We start from the raw sequence: 21168 nt of genomic DNA, 5'->3' as shown, positions 1-21168 counted from the left end.
TTGTTGAATATTAAGTGTCCCCAACTAAGCAAGCCAAAAGCCAAAGGCGACAGTAGCAAAACTCAGGTGACAGAATGGAGAAAACCCAATTGCACATTGCACTCTCAGAAAAAAAGGTACAGTGGAGGTACAATTTTGTTCCTTGGGGAACAAAACGTATAACTGTACCTTTAAAGGTACACAATTGGTCCTTAGGGTACAATTAAACCATTGTTTTCTTCTACTTAGAGCAAGGCTAGGCAAGTTCGGTCCTAGTGAGTCACTGCCCTGCAGAGTTTGGCTCCAACCCTGAAAGACATCTATAGAAGCTCTTATTGAGAATTAGCAGAGGTTTAGATGTTGATGTTTTATTGTAAATGTTTGGTCGCCATTATGGTGATCGGTGTTTCATTTAGTTGGGCAGTTTGACTCTTAGCATTTTATGCGAGTTTGTGGTTTTTGTTACAGTGTTAACAAAACACATAATCGGTTCAAATTAAAAGCAGCCATATAAAAAAATGTCATGATGACAAATTATTGACTAAACTCATCACTGACTAAAACTTTTAATAGATATTATTCACTAACAATATTATCTTGCCACAGATCAGACATTCTTGATTTTTAAATACATTCTAGGGAGAAAAAAGTTTAGACACACACAGATATCAAGAATCAGCATATGAATCTCATGTATGGTGACATACTTAATGATGAAATGCATGCTGGGAGCCATGCGTTTTATACTGTGGTGGCTTAGTAGGGTTGGAGCTAAACTCTGCAAGACATCAGCTGACTTAGAGGTACAAAAATGTACCCTTAAGGGTACCACCCCAGTGACGGCCACTTGTACCTTAAAAGGTAAAATGTTATACTCTTATTTTTGAGAGCGTGGCTCTTTTATTTAGAAGGCAGGACTTATCCACCATATTGCCCATTGGTCTTTGTCCGATTCATAAACGATATGGGTAACACTTTACAATAAGGTTGTATAGTTAACATTCGTTAATGCATTAGTTAACATGAACTAACCATGAACAACACCTCTGTTCAGCATTAGTTAATCTTTGTTAACGTTAGTTGAAGTAAATACAGCTGTTCATGGTTTGTTTATGTTAGTTCACAGTGCATTAACTAATATTAACAAGATTTTAATAATGCATTAGTAAATGTTGAAATTAACATTAACAAAGATAAATAAATGCTTTATAAGTGCAGTTCATTATTAGTTCATGTTAACTAATGTAGTTAACTAATGTTAACTAATGAACCTTGGTGTAAAGTGTTACCGTAATATGAGAGCACCGTCTTTGTATAAAGTCTTTGGAATAATCCATCTTTTTGTATTTTTACTTGCCAGTTAAGGGTGGGATTATTTAAAATAGTTTATGCAACATCCACACTTTAGATTAGGGTCCGATTCTCACTATTAACTACAACTTTTGCCTCAATAAACTCCTCATTACTGCTTATTAATAGTTAGTAAGGTAGTTGTTAAGTTTAGGCATTGGGCATGATTAAGGGATGCAGAATATGAGCATGCAGAATAAGGCATTAATATGTGCTTTATAAGTTCTAAGAAACAGTCAATATCCTAGTAATATACATGCTAATAAGCAAAAGTGAGAATTGAAAGTGTTAAGAGTTAAAAGTGAGAATTGGACCCTAAACTAAAGTGTTACCGATGCAACAATAAAAGACCACCTCTATCCATTACTGTCTGTACAGAGAACACTGAAGAAATTGCCACTAACCTGCACCCAAACAATAAGATTGAAATGGCTAATTTTGCATCAGATCTTGGTGTTTTTCCTTGCAAAATGGATCAGACAGTCAGCGAATGGCCTGTGTGGGCGGTCTGTCTGATACTGTGACTACTCCTTCACAGACAAACAGCTAAATATGTTCACTTTACAATCTCAGAAAGATTATGAACATGAACATCTCATGTTCAGCAAGCACTGCTATGCATTACTCAGATGTGCTGAAATGACACTCATACTTTTACAGAACACTAGCACTTACACATGCATACACACACCGGCCCACACACAAACACACACACATACACACAGTCACGTCAGCATCTCGGGCAGTACCCAGATCGCCAGAGCTTGAAATTAAAGCTGGGAAACGACTCTATTATGAGTGTGGTGAGTGTGAGAGTCACCTGCTTTATTAGACAGCTAATCCTGCAGTGTGTGTGTGTGTGTGTGTGTGTGTGTGTGTGTGTGTGTGTGTGTGTGTGTGTGTGTGTGTGTGTGTGTGTGTGTGTGTGTGTGTGTGTGTGTGTGTGTGTGTGTGTGTGTGTGTGTGTGTGTGTGTGTGTGTGTGTGTGTGTGTGTGTGTGTGTGTGTGTGTGTGTGTGTGTGTGTGTGTGTGTGTGTGTGTGTGTGTGTGTGTGTGTGTGTGTGTGTGTGTGTGTTTGGGGGAAGGGGCAGGACTCTGCTGCCTGCTTGAGTTGTTATTGTACGGCGAGCAGCTCTTCTGAGTACTTAAACAATCAAGACCTTAATATAGACATCAAATACTGAGGGAGTAACACTGATCTAATCAAACGCCAAATGACTCGCATTAAACTCCAATACAAAAGAAGCTAACAAGATAAACAGATAAAGATTGGCTTATGGGGAAGGAATTGTATACAAAGATGAAGAGAATGTGATACCTATAGGTAAATAAAAAGAACGTGATAGATCGCTATGAGCCTGTCATCTTTGGGGATGTCCTCACCGAGTTTGACATGCATTTTATTTGATGACATGAATAGCCTCTCATACAGTAGATAGAAATGAGAGAGAAGGAGACTTCACTATACAGTATGACAGAAAAAGACTATTAAATGCTATTAAAATTACCCAGAGGAACCATTTATTGCTCAGATGTTGCTTTTGAATTACTCAGGAGACCTGGTATATAGTAGGTTTCTTGTAGACTGTATATGTTTATGCTGTTCAGCATGTAGAGAGCACACAAACAGACACTCGTCACACTTTTCTGATCAGTTGTGATGATTGTGTTGCATTATGCATCATTTTTGGCCTTCAGTGTGGACAGGCAAATTGCTCGTTGGGAATCTTATTGTGTCATGTTAGCACACAGTGTTAAGGTGTGAAATGTAGAAATTGCATAGGGCTTATGTGTGTTTATTTGAAATGCTGTTGCAGCCTTTGCCAGCAATCAATGCAGTCCTCATCAGTACACATCAACAATCACACAGCCTGTTATAGACAGAGTAAGCTGTCAAACATTCACTCACTTCAAAAACCATCTGTTACTAGACAGAATATCAGCCTTTTCAATTCTTTTCATAGAAAAATTTCCTTAGAATGAACTGTACATGTCGATGCCCAATGGGACATCTTCCCATTATCGCAAGCTTATTGTTCAAAATGTTGGACTTTAATAAAAATTAAAAAGAAAGATTAATAGTTTTATTCAACAAGAATTAATTAAATTGATCAAAAGTGACAGTAAAGATATGTATAATGTTACAAAATTTCAAAATTTTCTATTCATCAAAGAGTCCTGAGAAAATAAAAATGTATCACGGTTTCCACTAAAATATGAAGCAGCACAACTGTTTCCAACATTATTATAATCAAAAATGTTTCTTGAGCATCAAATCATCATATTAGAATGATTTCTGAAGAATCATGTGACACTGAAGACTGGAGTTATGATCACAGGAATAAACTACATTTTAAAAAATATATTCAAATATTAAATGGTTATTTTTAAATTGCAATAATATTTTACAATATTACAGGTTTTCCTGTATTTTTAATAAGGAAATGGTGAGCAAAAGAGCCTTTTTTTTTTTCAAAAACAGTACAAAAAAATTGTAACACTTTAGAATAAGTTTTCATTTGCTAACATTAGTCAACTATTATGGAAGCCACTGAATACAAAATAAAATGGAAAAGTTTTTATCTCACAGTTCTGACTTTTTTTCTCTGAATAGCATGATATAAACTTGCAATTGTGAGTTATGAAGTCAGAATTGTGAGATATAAACTTGCAATTCTGAGAAAAGAAAGCATTTTTCCCTCAGAATTGAACTTTATAACTCGCAATTGCGATAATTAATATCGCAATTATCTTTGTGGCTTCCATACAACTATGTTAGTTAAAATGATCTAACAATGAAAACTGTATTAATCCAAGTTAATTTTAATTTCAACATTTACTTATGCATGATTAAAATCAAAATTTGTATCTGGTAATTTTATTTAATATACCTTAGCTAACATGAATTAACAATAAACTAAATACTGTGACAAATGTATTGCTCATTCTAAGTTATTGCATTATCATTTAAAAGTGTTGTAAAGTGTTACCAAAACATTTTATCGACCCCAAATTTTTGAACGGTATACTTCATATGGTGTGTATACTTCTTACAGTTGATATGTTTTGTTCATAATAACAGAAGTACTAGTTCTTCTGCTAGAAATCCACCATCTCAGAGCTGCAGTAATGTGATGCAGAGAGACTAGAGAACAGACGTCTAAAGCTCACCCGACTGGCCCTGCATCTCATCACTATGGTAACAGCAGGGTAGATTAGGCAGGGCTCTAAAGCGCCGGGGCGATTCCGACTGCCGTGATCGCGCAGGAAACCATGGGCAGGTCAAAGTGGAGATTTGCAGGGGTGTTGTGCATCTGAAAACACAAATTCAGTTCCTGGTGTGTCAGAGTCATCATGTAATCTGAATTGACCCTGTTCTTATTATGAATGATTCATTGGTGCTCATTATTCCATGCATTCGTCTTCATGCATTTGTGAAAATGAAATGAAACTTGCTCCAACGTCTCTTGTTTCAGCTGATGTCGCCAAACCCTTTTATTTTTAAAGCCTTTCCCTCTAGTCACCTATCCTTCCAGTCAATTCCCTGGTATACTGTTTCCCTGTATCCTTTCTCACTGAATATCCTGAATAAGTTATGTTTCAATAAAATAGGTTTTCATGAGTCAACGTGTCATTGTGTGGCTCAACCAATGGCATAAGATTGGGAGAGAAGGGTCTTTTCCTTCATTTATTCTCTCAATGCTGATAGATTTCTTACTGACCGTACTCATGTTTTGTCCTTCTGTCGTGCAGTCTATCGATCCTGGCCAGCAGTTCACCTGGGAGAACTCCAACCTGGAGGTCAACAAGCCCAAGAACCGCTATGCCAACGTCATCGCTTACGATCACTCCAGAGTCGTGCTGACGGCTGTTGATGGTAAATCGAAAACACACACCTATGTTATACTACTGTTCAAAAGTTTGGGGTCGGTAAGATTCTTTAATGTTTTTGAAAGACATCTCTTCTGCTCCCCTGCAAGACTGCATTTATTTGATCAAAAATACAGTTTTATATTTTAATTTATTCGTGTGATGGCACAGCACATTATTCAGCATCATTACTGCTACTACAGTCTTCAGTGTCACATGATCCTTCAGAAATCAGTTCTTATTATTTCTTATCATCAATGTTAAAAAACAGTTTTTGCTGCTTGTTGAAGCCTTGATTGTTGAAGCCATTCATTTCTTTTTCTTTTCTTAATCTTACTGACCCCAAACATTTGGACAGTAGTGTATGTAGCTTGACATCTGCAAATAAAGAGAGATTCAGCAATGATGAGTTCTGCACAGAATCTACTCTACGGAATTCTGTGAAAGGCCTTCAAGTCCTAAATCATGTGTGTTTATTAAATATTTTGGAAAATTTCAAAGTACTCTCAATGCTGTTTAACATATTTCAAAATGTAATTAAAAAAAAAAGTACATTGTGCACATTCCAAGTGAGCCTACCAAGGACATGTTTTGTACAATGTATGTTCAGTTAGCAGCCTTTCAATGTGTGTTAACCACAGGTGTACCGGGAAGTGACTACATCAATGGCAACTACATAGACGGCTACCGCAAGCAGAACGCCTACATCGCCACTCAAGGTCCTTTACCCGAGACGCTCAGTGACTTCTGGAGGATGGTGTGGGAGCAGAGGACCAACACTATCGTCATGATGACCAGACTGGAGGAGAAGAGCAGGGTGAGATTTCACTCGTCAACTCGTGTTGTCTGATTCCTGCACAAGAGTGAGAGAAATGCTGCTGTTTTATATCTATATATCTAACACATGCAAACACATGGCCTATCCGAGAATGATATAGAAAAGGAAGTGACCATAAGTGTCCTGTAGTTCTATAGAACAGGAAGTGATGTGTGTGCATGTGTGTTTGTGAGAGGGAGGCGTTACATGTTCCCTTCCCTACCGTGTGGCCAGATGGTCATTCTTTTTTCCTCAACATGCTCAGTGCGCTTTCGGTATCACTTTACTGTGGGGATTACATATTCACTATTAACTACAACTTTTGCCTCAATAAACTCATAATTTACTGCTTATTAATAGTTAGTAAGGTAGTTTTTGTAGTGTTTAAGTTTTGGTATTTGGTATAAGGGATGTAGAATAAGGTCATGCAATAAGGCATTAATATGTACTTTATAAGTACTAATAAACAGCCAATATCCTGGTAATATGCATGCTAATAAGCAACTAGTTAATAGTGAGAATTGGACCCTAAAATAAAGTGTTACCAAACGTTCTAATTGAATTATGTACTTCATGTTTTTCCATTTTTAATGCAATATAATATAAATCGGATTAAGTTCTCTATATTTATACTGTATACTTCATACTTCACACACATAACTTGATTTCAGTCTAGAATACATTCTAGAATACACCAAAATAGAAAGAGAATATACTGATTGAATTGGAAAAAAATAAGCCTTGGTAGTATGTGCTTTCAATTACAGAATGATCAAACTCTATGTAGAAAGTGAATGTTATTGTACACCCAGAAATATCCTGCTGTGCTCTGTTATCACAGATATACTTTAATGTGCATCCCGAACTGTAACAGGACTATATTCATTTCACAATATGAAATGGTTTTATTACCTTCTAAACTCTCTTAAGATTTGAAGAAGGGGACATCAGGGACGTCCTCAACAAGGAAAATGAAATATGATATTTTTGACAAAGAAAAAGAAAAAACATTTTTATGACATTTCTTGGGAGCACTTTATTTTACAGTGTCCTTATTACATATGTCACATGTACTAGTAATAACAGTAAATTATGCATAATTACATGCAACTAACCCTAAACCTAACCCTAGAATAAGTACATGTAGTTAATTAATACTACTCAGTACTTAAATATATAATTACACTGTAACAATGACACCTTAAAATAAAGTGGAAACCATTTTTTTAGTTCATTCTAAAATGCAAAATGTTTTAGCTTTTTTTTTAGCTCAATTTTTATTAATTAGCTTGAACAAGTGCACAGATTGTACCTGTTCTTTGTTTAGGAAGAACAGCAGTGTTTACCGAAGCCCAGATGGGTCACGCTAATGCATCTCAACCCCAGCCATACCGGTCATTACTAACACAGCCCTCTGTGCTCGGCGCGAGTGTGCATGCACACAGTATGTGACCCGTGTGCGTTATCAGAGCCTGAGGTTCAGCCACAGTTCTGGACACTCTGTGGTGCGTGATGCCCCCATCTGCCCAAGCAGCGCCAGAGAGAGACCCTCAGGCCACACGGCCCTGCATTAGCTTCAGCTGGCCTCCTCTCACCCGTCTGCTGTGGCCCTTAAAGCAGAAGCACAGTCCTTGTGTGATGCTTGTGTGTGTTTGTGCTTGTAGGTGAAGTGTGATCAGTACTGGCCGAGCCGTGGAACAGAAACATATGGCATGATTCAAGTGTCCATGTTGGATACAGTGGAACTGGCCACCTACAGCGTCAGAACCTTCGCTCTCTATAAGGTCTGTGTGTGTTTATAGATGATTAACAATTTCTTTTGTTTTTTCAGTCAAACCAAAATGTATTCAGACACCTTCAACATTTTCTCACATGATCACAGTTTATTCGCTATAGTTTAGAAAATAATCTTGATAATGTCAGATAACTTTGATAGAAAGGTATGTAATGGATTACAATCAACCAATCAGCTGTTCAATTTAAGTACACAATTAGATAATACCAGTTTAGGTCAACCAATGACCATTCAATGCTTCATTTTGTTCAGTCTGTGGTGTAAAAGGTCACATTAGCAATTAAAGAAAAAACACTTAAGCAAAACATGGCCAGGTCAAAGTGTCTGAATCATTTTGGTCCCAAATTTGTATCAATTTTACTGGTAGTCCACTGTATGAAGAATTTTTGGGTATAATATCAATTCAATTCAATTCAACACTTTATTTGTCCCCAAGGGGCAATTAACAAGGCCACGTAGAGTAACACACAATCGCTATGCATAAAAGAATCATACAATAAACAAATAACACAGTGTGCACAAGTGAAAATATATTAAAACAAGTCCAACCATATACACAAAGGCATAAGTGAATGGTGAACTTGATGGTGCTTAGAGACGGCTGTAAATTTAAAAGCTGCACTGATTTTGGAACAAATATGTCAAAGTTTACTTTATTTTGCTCTCCTCACTTACATAAATGAACTATAGTGTCCTGCACCCACTAGTAAAAAATGATATCTGGTGTCTGAATTACTTTTGGTTTGACTGTGTATTGCATTCAGGCTTTCCAAAAAAAAAAGTAATGTAATGAAAACCACTTTTAGATGTTCATTTTGATTTAAATTTGAAGCTCGGTTAGATACGCTGCATTCACACAAATGAATGAAACTTTTCTGCTCATTAATTCTAGAAATGTCTTTTTTGTGATGTGGAGGCGTCACACAGCAGAACTGAATAAATGAACCTGGAAATAGTTCCACAAAAACATCCAAATTTAATTAGTAGTACAAGATGAAACTCCCTCTTGGTAACTTTGATTCTGCTAGGGTACTAGTTGCCAACATTTCCCAAATAGAAAAGGATTTTATGACAAATTGTAAAGGCTTTACTTGTATAGTGATTTAAAAATACAGTATTTTATTTACTTTATTAGCATTGTTCATTTTAAATAGGTTTCTCTGTTTCACAGTTTATGATGAAGAAAGTCCCACCACAAGGCATTTTACCCAAATTAATTTTTTTTTAGAGAAGATTACTGAATATGTGTCCCTTTATACTGCCCATTTATGCTGTCAGTCAAGGTTTCCTAGAGAAAAAATAAATTGCCACGACCAATGTTTTGCAGTTTAGTTTATGGTATAATATATATATATATATTTATAAGTAAAATCCTTTTTTTCATCATCTATCTCCTTGAATCTTTTCTAACAGAATGGATCCAGTGAGAAACGGGAAGTTCGGCAGTTCCAGTTCATGGCCTGGCCGGATCACGGCGTTCCTGAATACCCTACACCAATTTTAGCCTTTCTACGCAGGGTCAAGGCCTGCAACCCACCTGACGCCGGACCCATGGTGGTTCACTGCAGGTAGATCATGATCTCCACTCACATATATACAAGTGTGCACGTGCATCTGTGAATTCAATCTAAATGTGAGATTTCCCTTGTGTTTTTCCGCGGAAGCGCTGGAGTGGGTCGGACGGGCTGTTTTGTCGTAATAGAGGCCATGCTCGAGCGGATGAAGCACGAGAAGTCAGTGGATATCTACGGTCACGTGACCTGCATGCGCGCTCAGAGGAACTACATGGTGCAGACGGAAGATCAGTATATCTTCATCCACGAGGCCCTGCTGGAGGCAGCCACCTGCGGGAACACGGAGGTCCCGGCGCGGAGCCTATACACACACATCCAGAAACTCACGCAGCAGTCGCCCGGAGACACCGTCACCGCCATGGAACTGGAGTTTAAGGTCAGAAACACTCTCGGACACACATATTCTCATATATCTTCCTAACCTGGCACGACACAACAGGGTTCCAATGTCAGTTCTTCTCTCCTCACCGAAAGCAAAACACTGCATGAAGGCACAAAATCACAGCGGGTCAGAACAGATTTGATGTTTAGGCTACAGCTCTATGGAACTGAATTTTGGATCAATAAGATGATCGACACAATGCCTTGTTGCTTGATAAAACCTCTAATGGATGAGATGCCGTTTATCTCTTAGTGGTTTATCTTGCCTGATTAGTAGAGTTGGGAACGGAGTTATTATCTTTTCTTTTTTCATTATTAAAAACAATTTGGTTTATTGAAATTAACCTGAAATAAAAAAAATATTAGACGAAAACATAAATGTTGCCTTGGCAACTAAGTGAAATGTGTTTAAGCTTAAGCGCTAAAATAACTAATTGGAAATAAATAAAAACTATACCTGGGACTTTTTATTGACCTGGACAGACACTGGGACAACCAGAACCAATGGTTGGTTAGAATGCAGATCACTGATGATGCATGAGAGTCAGCAGCGAGGCATCATGAGACTGCTGCCGATTATGTAGCTCCGCCCCCAATATAATGTATAAAGCAGTTCAACAACCAATGGCGAGTTTTCCCTATTTATATTTATTACATTATTTAAACTCTGTTACAACTGAACTGAAACTAAAACTGAAAACAAGAGCTGAAATAATAAAAAAAATAGTCATGTAAAAAAAAAAGATCATAAATTTTACAAAAAATTAAACAAAAATTTTAAAAGAAAACGAAAAATATTAAAAGAAAAGCTAATTAACAATATAAAACACTATACTAGTGTATAAATAATACTTAAATAACACTAATTGGGAATCAAACGCAAGTTTTATTCGAAAATATTTCTGATTTTGTTAACAGAACCGGAATAATAACTGAATTGGTCAATTCCTTATGATTCTCATAGGTTGATTGCATTTTCTCAGTAACTAAACTGGAACCGCAACAACAAAATCAGCTGTAGACACAGAAAAGCCATGCACATTACGGCTGTCAAAACTACATTCAAAAGTTATACTCCAGATATTACTAATATTTTAATGATATTCTAATTTTAAAGGCATAGTTTCAGTTAGAGGAAAAAAAAGCTTTTGGCCATTCTCCTGAGGCGCAATGGGCAAAATATTAATGTACCGCATATAAAGGCCAGATTTAATAACCGCTTTCTCCAGCGCAAACCCTCTTTTGGCGTAATAAAACTACTATCAGGATTTACTAAAGGCACACAGTGATAAATTAGCGCTAAAAAGGCGTGGACAGGTTTATTTTTGCAGCTGACATTATTGCATATGCATTTGTAGGAGTTTCACTTTCAGATGCATAATTTATGGGAGGGGACGGTGTTTAAATGAATCACGCAAGGTGATTTGTGCTCATCAATTTACAGGTGTTTGCACCATTATGTAACGCCCAAAAAAGCACGTCTTAAACCAGACGCTAACTGGTAGATTGTGTTGGTCATTATGGAAATGTTATTTAATGTGTGCGTCAGTAGATGGTGTGCAGAGCTTTCCACTCCCATCGTCGATTTTCTGGAATTGCGCTCTCGTGCTAGATTTCCCTGTTTAGTAAATCTGGCTCTACATTTTTTATTCAAGGCAATGAAATAACATGACAGTCTGTAAAAATGTGCATAATGTTTAAACTAACATTATAAATCAGATATAATTTCATAAATTGCATAAACAATTATGAACATGACAGCATCATGTATTTATGCAGATGTGTTTAATACAAAGAACCGAACACACAGTACTTTTTTGCGTTTAAAATCATGACATGCAGTGGAATGGAAAAAATCCCCACAAAATCTCGAGACATGTTTTTTTTTTTATATATATATAAAGTTGAACCTCTTTTAACTTTACATGGTTTTCTAAACATATCTGAACATATATGTGCGAGACGCAAGTACAATGGTCAAAGATGTCCTTCTAGCGCATGTTTACATAGAAAACAATGGAAAAGCAGCGCAGAAAATGCATTCTGTGTGTAAAGATGCTCAATGCTAGCCTAGAAATATAGGTGCACCCTAGCGGCAGAAAATCTAATTTGCAGCCAGGGCGTCTAGCAACTCTCCGTTGGCTTGCGAGCTGGAAAAACCAAACTCTGGTCAGGCCAATCACATCGTGTATAGAGTCGGTGGGCGGGCTTAACATATTGACGGCAGAGTTGTGTTGGTTCCGCGTGCTACTCGTAAACAAAGAAGCTGGCGAACAGCAGTCTTTCGAATGGGCTTTGCCCGTGACTCTGGAAGATTTGGAGTTAAGCTTTTCTTTGAGAAAAGAACAAAGAACCGATCGGATGTTGCCGACCGGATACGGCAAAAGTTGAATCTATCAACTAGCTCCGCTTCACCTTCTTCATTGCTTTGGTTGGTTGTAGCGCTATCCTATTGCGTGCAGAGGGAATTTGAAAGACAACCGTTTATCCCGCCCCTTGGATTGAGCCCTGCCAATGGTGAGTTCCCAGACCAAACATCTTGATTTGGGTCTGGCTTGTCAGGCTAGCTCAATGCGAAAAGTAACTTAACAAATCAAAACTGTAACCAAGATCTTTTCCGCATTGAGATTCTCTATTTCTGTAATGTTTCGCATATAGCACCACATCTTCAACTGGATAGGCTAACAAAAACATTAAAATACATCATGGCATCTAGTGCCTGATGCACACCTAAAATTCGAATGAAGTTTTTGCATTCGAATGTGGATTTTTATTTTAAATGCGACGAATATACAATATTCAAATTAGAATTTGAATTTGACAGCCCTAATGCACATTGAAATTCTTTGCAGAAACATCCTTATGAAAGCGAAGGAGCACGTTTTCATTTTAATAATACGTTGGGAGCTAATGGAGAAGCTGACAGCCTGTATCTGTGACTGGTTTAGTTTTAGCTGCTGCTGGGCTTTAACATACAACAGCTGTCCTCAGAGACGCTTCACAGCCCGAATCATGAGGCTCAGAGATGTTTTCAAGCAGGATCATTATAGATGCGTACAGGATGTAATCGGGTTTTAAATGCTTGATGTTGTAAAGAATCATGTGATCACGTGAGGTGTGTAGACACATTTGGGTTTCCCTGCACAGCCTGAGAAAGACTTTAATGGGATATTTTTTTCCCATGATGCTTCCTGGTGACACGCTTCAATTCAAAGAGCACGTATCATTTGAAGATTGAGAACAAAGCCACTCAAAACATTCCTTTTCTGCCAAAGAAAGACGTCAAATGTTGACAGTTGAAAAACTGCTTTCGAGTTCAAATCATTTCTGTGCTACGAATACTTGAATCTTTACTTTTGAACCCAGAGAATTGCGTTGAATTAATGATTGAAACAGATTATAACACATTATAATGATGCCAAATAAGATGTTTGGGGACGGTAAGAGTTGTATTATGTGTTTAAAAGAAGTCTCTTCTGCTCACCAAGGCTGCATTTTTATAAAAATACAGAAAAACAGGAATATTGTGAAATCTTATTATAATTTCAAATTATACATTTTCTATTTGAATATATTTTTAATATGTCATTTATTCCTGTGATCAAAGCTGAATTTTCAGCAGCATACTCTTAGGTGTCACATGATCCTTCAGAAATCATTCTAATAAGCCGATTTGCTGCTCAAGAAACATTTCTGATGTTGAAAATTAATAGAAAAGAGAACAGCGTTTATTGAAACATTATAAATGTTTTTACTGTTACTTTTTGTCAATTTAATACATTCCTCCTGAATAAAAGTATTCATTTCTTTCATTTACGGACCCCAAACTTTTGAACGGCAGTGTGTATCGATCTATTTCCCAATTTCAGCGCAATATGAATGTGTTCTGTGTCTTTTCTCACTGCAGAAACTGGCCAACTCTAAAGCACACACCTCCAGATTCATCAGCGCTAGTCTGCCGTGCAACAAATTCAAGAACCGTCTGGTTAACATCATGCCCTTCGAGTCCAGCCGTGTGTGTCTGCAGCCAATCAGAGGGGTGGAGGGGTCTGACTACATTAACGCCAGCTTCATTGATGGATACAGGTATGTGCGTGTGAGAATCAGGGTTGTGCAATTCAGTAAATTCCTCTTCCCGTCATATCAATTCAACATCCTGTGGTGAGGCCAACTTAATTCAAACTCACACTCCTGAATTGAAAGGGAGACAGATCTTAAATTCAGAATTTTGCCTAAAGTCATAAACAGAGATCTGAGAACCAATTGAGAGCAACTGAAACTCAGGCTCTGGAGAAATCGGATAAAACATGGCGTGCTCTTCTGAAGCGATGCTGCTGCCATGAATGCCAGCGAGTCTCTCTGTCACTGTCCCCCGTCTCTTTGACTCCTGCTGGATGTGACAGCTCAGAGTCATGGCCCATCTCGGAAGTGTGTCTACTGCCTTTGTGCTGCTAGTTGTCAGGACAAATTGTTCTTATTGGCAGGACTGTCCATAACTGGAGCGCTATCAGCACTGGGGAATCAGAGCGGCCCTGCGGCCACGAGCTGACAGGTGATGAACACAGTTCAGTGGACAAATAAAAGGATTACCCGTCATGAGGAGTCCGGTCTCCATGCTGCGCTCAATCTATCACAGACACACAAAGATAAACGTTCAGCAGACTGCTGTGGGTTTGAGTCCAGCCCACCACTGAGAATTCCCAGGGGTTCTGTATTTGTATGGATTTCTATATTTCCAACCTGAATTATGACCCACGTGAATTGCAAAGGCTGAGATTTAAATGTACATAGTTTGATGCGTTGTGCGTTTCAGAGTGAAGCAGGACACTTTTTATTTACACATGAGCAGCTCATGATTCAATGTTTTCAGTGTCTTGGAGTGAATGCTGCTGAACACAAACTCTTCTCTGCCAACGCTGAGAGTTTGTGTCACTTATAACATGCATTTGAAAATGCAACATGGACCAGCCATTATGAAAATCTGTTTTTAAGATTTAAGATCTCCCTGCATTTTTTTACGGCAAAATAAAGGCTCTATAGCTTTTTTTATAGCTATAAATATTGGTCTTGTAATTTTACTGTTAAGGCCTGTTCACACTGGGACGAGTTTCCCACGCGTTTATCGCCGACGTTTAACGCCTCGTGACTGAACAAAGTTTTTTAAGAACCCAAGGTGGTTGTTTTTTTGTTTTGACGCAGCGCGTTAACTGGCCGACCAATGAGATCTGCGCTTTTGTTCACGTGTCTGGAGCTGCTGAAGTGACAGTAAAACACGACTTGGTGGCGCTCAAGCACAAAACGGTCTTGCTGAGCACACATTGATACGACAGAGGAAGTAAGTAGACAAAAAAGAAGATGAGCAGCAAATGCTTGGCATTTAGCAAAACGTGTGTGAATGGTTTTGGCAAGCACGTAAATACTGTCTCTCTTCTTCTTCTGCGTGACAAGCGAGCGTCAGAAGCGTAAAGTGGCGCAGCACCACCTTGTGTACCGGGAGCGCCATCTACTGAATTTGCACGTTCACTCGGTCCATCGCCAGTGAAAATCACTTGGGTGTGAACACAGACACGCCAAAAATCGTCTTGAAAAACACTGGAGATAATAAGCACGCGTGATAATCGACCCGGTGTGCACAGGCCTTTACTCTGTAAAATAAAAGTATTATTATTATTAAAAATAATAATAAATTGTCTTTTATTTTACAGTGCAGTTTCATCACTGTGCTAGTAATATTTTTACTGATTTGTTTAATTTTTATAATTTAAATAAAAATACAATTACTATTATTATTAAAAATGGGGGGGGCAGGGTTTCCTTCTTTTTTGGTCTTTTTAGTTCTGTCATCATTTACTCATCCTCATGTCACTGTTAAACCTTTATTACTTTTTGTTTATTTTATGGGACACAATATTAGATGTTTAGCAGAAAGATGACAATGCTAATTACACAGTTTAGCACTCATACAAGTACGACCACAGAATGCTGCAGCTGACCAATCAGAATGAAGTATTCCTGAGAGTATAACAGTATACATACTAAGTACATGCTTATTTTGTAAGCAGTGACTATTCGTATCACCTTTTCTTGCAGTACGGTCTGTTCAGTGGATTGTGCTGTAAAAATACTGAAATAAACAGTTTCCTGTGAATGAAAAACTGGAAAAATGGATATTAAAATTGCATTACCTAAGACAGTACAACCTACTCAATGGACCGTACAGTCTCATATGCGTCATATAAAATATCCTGTCTCTGTGACTATAGGCCTTGGGATGCATTGATTCATTGCAACTTTCTGCCACAGTGAACGTTTGCAGCAAATATCTGTGCTCGATAGTAATAATACTTTAATAACATTCAGAATCAAATGTGAAGTACTTCCTTTGCTGCTGAGGGGTCATGTGAGGTGTAGGGATGGAGGTGTGTCAAGAATCTATGCTCATTATTGGCTCTTAATCAAATTAACAACCAATCAAAGAGCTCCCACTGCATCTGCCGCCGTACTGAAGTGTAAACAGCGTAATTGGCAGTAATCGTGTTTGTAATGAAGGACAGAGGGAGAAGGGCTTTTACATGCTTTTAGCTTGATGAGCGTGAGTGTATGTGTGTGTGTGTGATGGGTGGGGGGGCAGCAATTTCGATTCCTGTCATTTAGTGAATAAATGAGGCTCTATCACACCTGTGGGATGTGTGTGTAGATCAGGGATCCTTCTTTCTCTCTCTCTCTCTCTCTCTCAGCCCTGCAGAGGCTTCTCTTCAGCATATGTTGGATGAATGTGGTTTTCTCCCAGCATGCCCCGTGTGAAGATGCGTTCACGCATTCAGGGATTTGCAGTGACCAAAATGAGCTGAACAAACGAGAGTCCGCAACTGTGATCATTGGAAATGTGGGCGTGTGCATCTAGTGATGCTACATTTTATGCAAATGAGCAGTAATGTGATGAGCCAATCCATCAAGACAGAGAATTTCATGTTTCTTTGAGTGATTTCACTGTTCTGTATGACTTGTCTTTCCCACAGTATGCATGCTATTTATGTAAGATATAGCCACAATAAAATCACCTCACCATGATGTAAAAATAGATCAAAAACAAACTTTGAGAAAGCCTGGCCAAAAGTTTTAAGTGTTGTGGGAGGATGGATGGGTGGTTGCATGGATTATGCATCTACTGCAAGGTATACGAATACCTTCCCCTCTAGAATGTGTTGAGTAAAAGAAATGACATTTAACCAGCGGCAGGACCAATAGTACAGCCACTCAGAGAGACCTGCGGTGATAAAATCACTGTAAGAGAAAGAGGCCGCAGAAGGTGGATTAGGCATTTCCTCCACTTGTTCAAGCACAGCAGAGATGCATTTGCTCAGTTTATCTCAAAAGGAACCTTCAGCAGAGACCTGGGGATCTCACAGCATGACATCCAAATAAGCGCTGGAAGCGTCTGCTAGCCTCCCCACGCTACCCCACCAAATGTGACACAGTTTGAGTGATCTAGAGCTCTGCTGCCTTCACAACACAATCATGTCTCTCTGTCTTTCTCACCCGTCTCACACTCTCTCATTCGTTCTCTGTTCATTGTTTCGTCTCTCTCTCACTCCATTTTTTATCTCCTCCTCTGTGTCTTGTGCGTTTCTAACCATAGTAACGGAGCCGCAGCGCCTCCTGCTGTTAGATTAGAGGAATCACTCCTCCCTCAATCGAGCCACTTCACTACAGAAGCTGTGAAATATATGGAGAGAGCTGTTTGATAGCTTCCTGTGTGTTTCTAAACTGTATCTTCATGTGTTGTTCCTGCAGGCAGCAGAAGGCGTATATCGCCACACAAGGTCCTCTGTCTGAAACCACAGAGGACTTCTGGAGGATGCTTTGGGAGCACAACTCCACCATCGTGGTGATGCTGACAAAGCTCAGAGAGATGGGACGGGTGAGTTGTGAAAGATTCTCACATTCCTGCACACGTCCTGATGCTTCAAAAAGTTCATAAAGAGATCGTAAAATTAATCCATATGAATTGAGCAGTTTAGTCCAAATTTTCTGAAGAGACTCAATCACATTATATGATGAACAGATTGAATTTAAGCTTTTTTTGACATATAAAGATTGATCAACTCACACTTCAGTTGTGGAAAACGGAAGCTCAGGTATGTTTGCCTGATGTGCGAGGACCAATGAGGTTCATTCTCGTGTTACACAGCACGTTTGAGCTTCAGCAATAACCAATGAGATTCATTCTCGCATTATGCAGCACGTTTGAGCTTTCGCAAGAACCAATGAGATTCATTCTCGTGTTACGCAGCGCGTTTGAGCTTCCGCAAGAACCAATGAGATTTGTTCTTGTGTTACGCAGCACGTTTGAGCTTCCGCAAGAACCAATGAGATTCATTCTCGTGTTACGCAGCACGTTTGAGCTTCCGCAAGAACCAATGAGATTCGTTCTAGTGTTACCCAGCACGTTTGAGCTTCCGCAAGAACCAATGAGGTTCATTCTCGTGTTATGCAGCACGTTTGAGCTTCCGCAAGAACCAATGACATTCATTCTTGTGTTACACAGCACGTTTGAGCTTCTGCAAGAACCAATGACATTAATTCTTGTGTTACGCAGCACGTTTGAGCTTCAGCAAGAACCAATGAGGTTCATTATCGTGTTACACAGCACGTTTGAGCTTCCGCAAGAACCAATGAGATTCATTCTCGTGTTACGCAGCACATTTGAGCTTCAGCGAGAACAAATGAGATTCATTCTTGTGTTACGCAACATGTTTGAGCTTCCGCAAGAACCAATAAGGTTCATTCTCGTGTTACGCAGCACGTTTGAGCTTCCGCAAGAACCAATGAGATTCATTCTCGTGTTACGCAGCGCGTTTGAGCTTCCGCGAGAACCAATGAGATTCATTCTCGTGTTACGCAGCGCGTTTGAGCTTCCGCGACAACCAATGAGATGCATTATCGTGTTACGCAACATGTTTGAGCTTCTTCAAGAACCAATGAGATTCATTCTCGTGTTACGCAACATGTTTGAGCTTCTCAGCCTAATATAATTACCCAACTATATAATTGAGAGAGAACGCAAAAGAATACAAATATTTGTTTTTCATCACCATGTCCCTTTAGGGTCTCTGTAAAATGTGTAATTTCCTTTCCGAACATAGTATCCGGCTTCAGGCACATACCTATTCAAAATAGTCACAAAAACTACAATAGTACATCACTAGTATTAAGATAACAGTGCTTTGAGACAGCACAACTCGGAACAACTCAATTTTTTTACATAGTGTCAAAGACTTTTGCCTGTTTTTGCTTACATTTTAACCCTTTGATTCCGTGACACCTTGCAACACTTTTGCATTTTAGCAGCAAAATGTGAAGTTTATTGAAACGTGAAAAAGTAGTTACTCAAGAAGTAGCTTTGTATGTGTGTGATTGTGCATTAGTCTATTCATGGTCATGGGAAATATGTGTATGTGCAGCTTCAGTAAGCAAAAGATTTACATGCATCTGCTTTCTTATTCATTTCCCCCCATTATTCAAGAGTCCCATCAGGATTTGGTGGGAATTTTCTTTTTCTAATTTCTGCATCCCAAAATGACTGATTTTGCTGCAGCTTTTAAAAAAAAAAAATCTGTGATATTTGCAGTATTTTTTTGTTTTTTTGCAATAAAACCGAACAATAATCCTTATGTAGTTATGCAATTATATTTGTGATAGTAAAAGTACAATTACTGCAAAAAAGTTGTGCATAATTACTGAAATCAATTATGGTCCGGCATTTGAACCCCCTCAGGTTAATGTTTTGTGGACAAATTGTGAAACTATGCAAATATGCAAGCTGCTTCAAATAATGCGGGGCTCTATTATATTTGCATTAAATCTTGCAATTGCAAGATCGCAAAATCCTGTGGAGGGACTGATTTAAGTGTAGCAAATTATAATAAAATAAACATGCAATGTGGATGTCTATTTGAGGAAAAACTGCTGCAATTACTACAAAAAATGCTGTCATTCTTGAATGACCAATGCAATATTAATGATGCTGAAAATCAGCCTGTATGCTGGCCTCAGGCTGTCATTCCGTGCATTTCATCAGAGGGACATAAGGCAAGAAACGTAAAAATCAAAAAGCGAACAAAAAAAAGCTTTGTGGTTTGGACAAAGCAATTACGTGTAAACCACTCTTATAACCGTGTGTGTTCGGCTCCACAGGAGAAGTGTCATCAGTACTGGCCTGCAGAGAGATCTGCACGCTACCAGTACTTCGTCGTGGACCCCATGGCTGAATACAACATGCCACAGTACATCTTACGAGAGTTTAAAGTCACAGACGCCAGGGTAAGTTCAGTAGACACGGCCGCATGATTTCAGCCGTGCTGTGTCTTTGAAATACACTCTTACAACACTCTCTCTCTCTCTCTCTCTCTCTCTCTCAGGATGGCCAGTCTAGGACGATCCGCCAGTTTCAGTTCACCGATTGGCCAGAACAAGGCGTGCCAAAGACAGGGGAGGGCTTTATTGATTTCATTGGCCAAGTCCACAAAACCAAGGAACAGTTTGGACAGGACGGACCAATTACCGTTCACTGCAGGTGAGGAGCAGAATGAACGAGCTCAGTGTGTTTGTATTAGTGCTGCATGATAAATTAAATATTCACATATAATGTGATGTCAAATTTTTTTTAAATCTAAGTCAAAACTTTATTGGATGCATTTAAGAGCTCACTTTGTATCTGTACTGTACGTATGTATTTTTTTCTTTTTGAAAGAATTTAATACTTTAATACAGTAAAAGTATTTATAATGTTACAAAAGATGTCTATTTCCACAAAAATATTTTCAACATTGATAATAATCATTAATGTTTCTTGAGCATCAAATCAGCATATTAGAATGATTTCTGAAGGATCATGTGACACTGAAGACTTGAGTAATGATGCTGAAAATTCAGGAATAAATTACATTTTACTATATATTGAAATAAAAAAGTTATTTTAAATTGTAATAATATTTCACAATATCACTGTATTTCTGATCAAATAAATGCAGTCTTGGCGAGCAGAAGAGACTTCTTTCAAAAACATTAAAAATCTTCCGAACAGTAGATGTTGAATATGTGCGCTGAACTGCTATCTCTCTCTCTATGTCTCAGTGCTGGTGTCGGCAGAACAGGAGTCTTCATCACTTTAAGTATTGTTCTGGAGCGGATGAGGTATGAAGGGGTGGTGGACATGTTCCAGACCATAAAAACGCTGCGCACGCAGAGACCTGCCATGGTACAGACAGAGGTAAGCTCACACAAACTCAAAATGAACTGAAACTTCAACTGAAAACGTAAACGTTCTCATGCAAATCAGTGAGAACATGATGGCAGACTTTTCATTTTTAGGTAAAGTGTTAGTTCAAGCTCTTCAGGAC

The 21168-nt window shown here is 38.5% G+C and overlaps 1 protein-coding gene across 1 annotated transcript in view; it reads left to right on the top strand.

The window, feature by feature from the left end:
- ptprfa (protein tyrosine phosphatase receptor type Fa) overlaps nt 1-21168 on the top strand; it is a gene marked incomplete at its 5' end in the record, with an annotated part of 188387 nt that overhangs the window by 164667 nt on the left and 2552 nt on the right. Inside the window, 10 exons of the mRNA XM_079841132.1 lie at nt 5083-5206; nt 5841-6016; nt 7681-7800; nt 9225-9379; nt 9476-9761; nt 13674-13852; nt 17561-17687; nt 19964-20089; nt 20188-20342; nt 20903-21038. Of these exons, the coding sequence (XP_079697258.1) occupies nt 5083-5206; nt 5841-6016; nt 7681-7800; nt 9225-9379; nt 9476-9761; nt 13674-13852; nt 17561-17687; nt 19964-20089; nt 20188-20342; nt 20903-21038 (1584 nt within the window). The remainder of the gene's footprint in view (nt 1-5082; nt 5207-5840; nt 6017-7680; nt 7801-9224; nt 9380-9475; nt 9762-13673; nt 13853-17560; nt 17688-19963; nt 20090-20187; nt 20343-20902; nt 21039-21168) is intronic.

The sequence above is a fragment of the Gobio gobio genome, assembly GCF_949357685.1.
Source record: "Gobio gobio genome assembly, chromosome: 17".
Taxonomy (NCBI): domain Eukaryota; kingdom Metazoa; phylum Chordata; class Actinopteri; order Cypriniformes; family Gobionidae; genus Gobio; species Gobio gobio.
The sequence above is the reverse complement of the archived record's forward strand: the minus strand, read 5'-3'. Positions and strand labels throughout refer to the sequence as shown.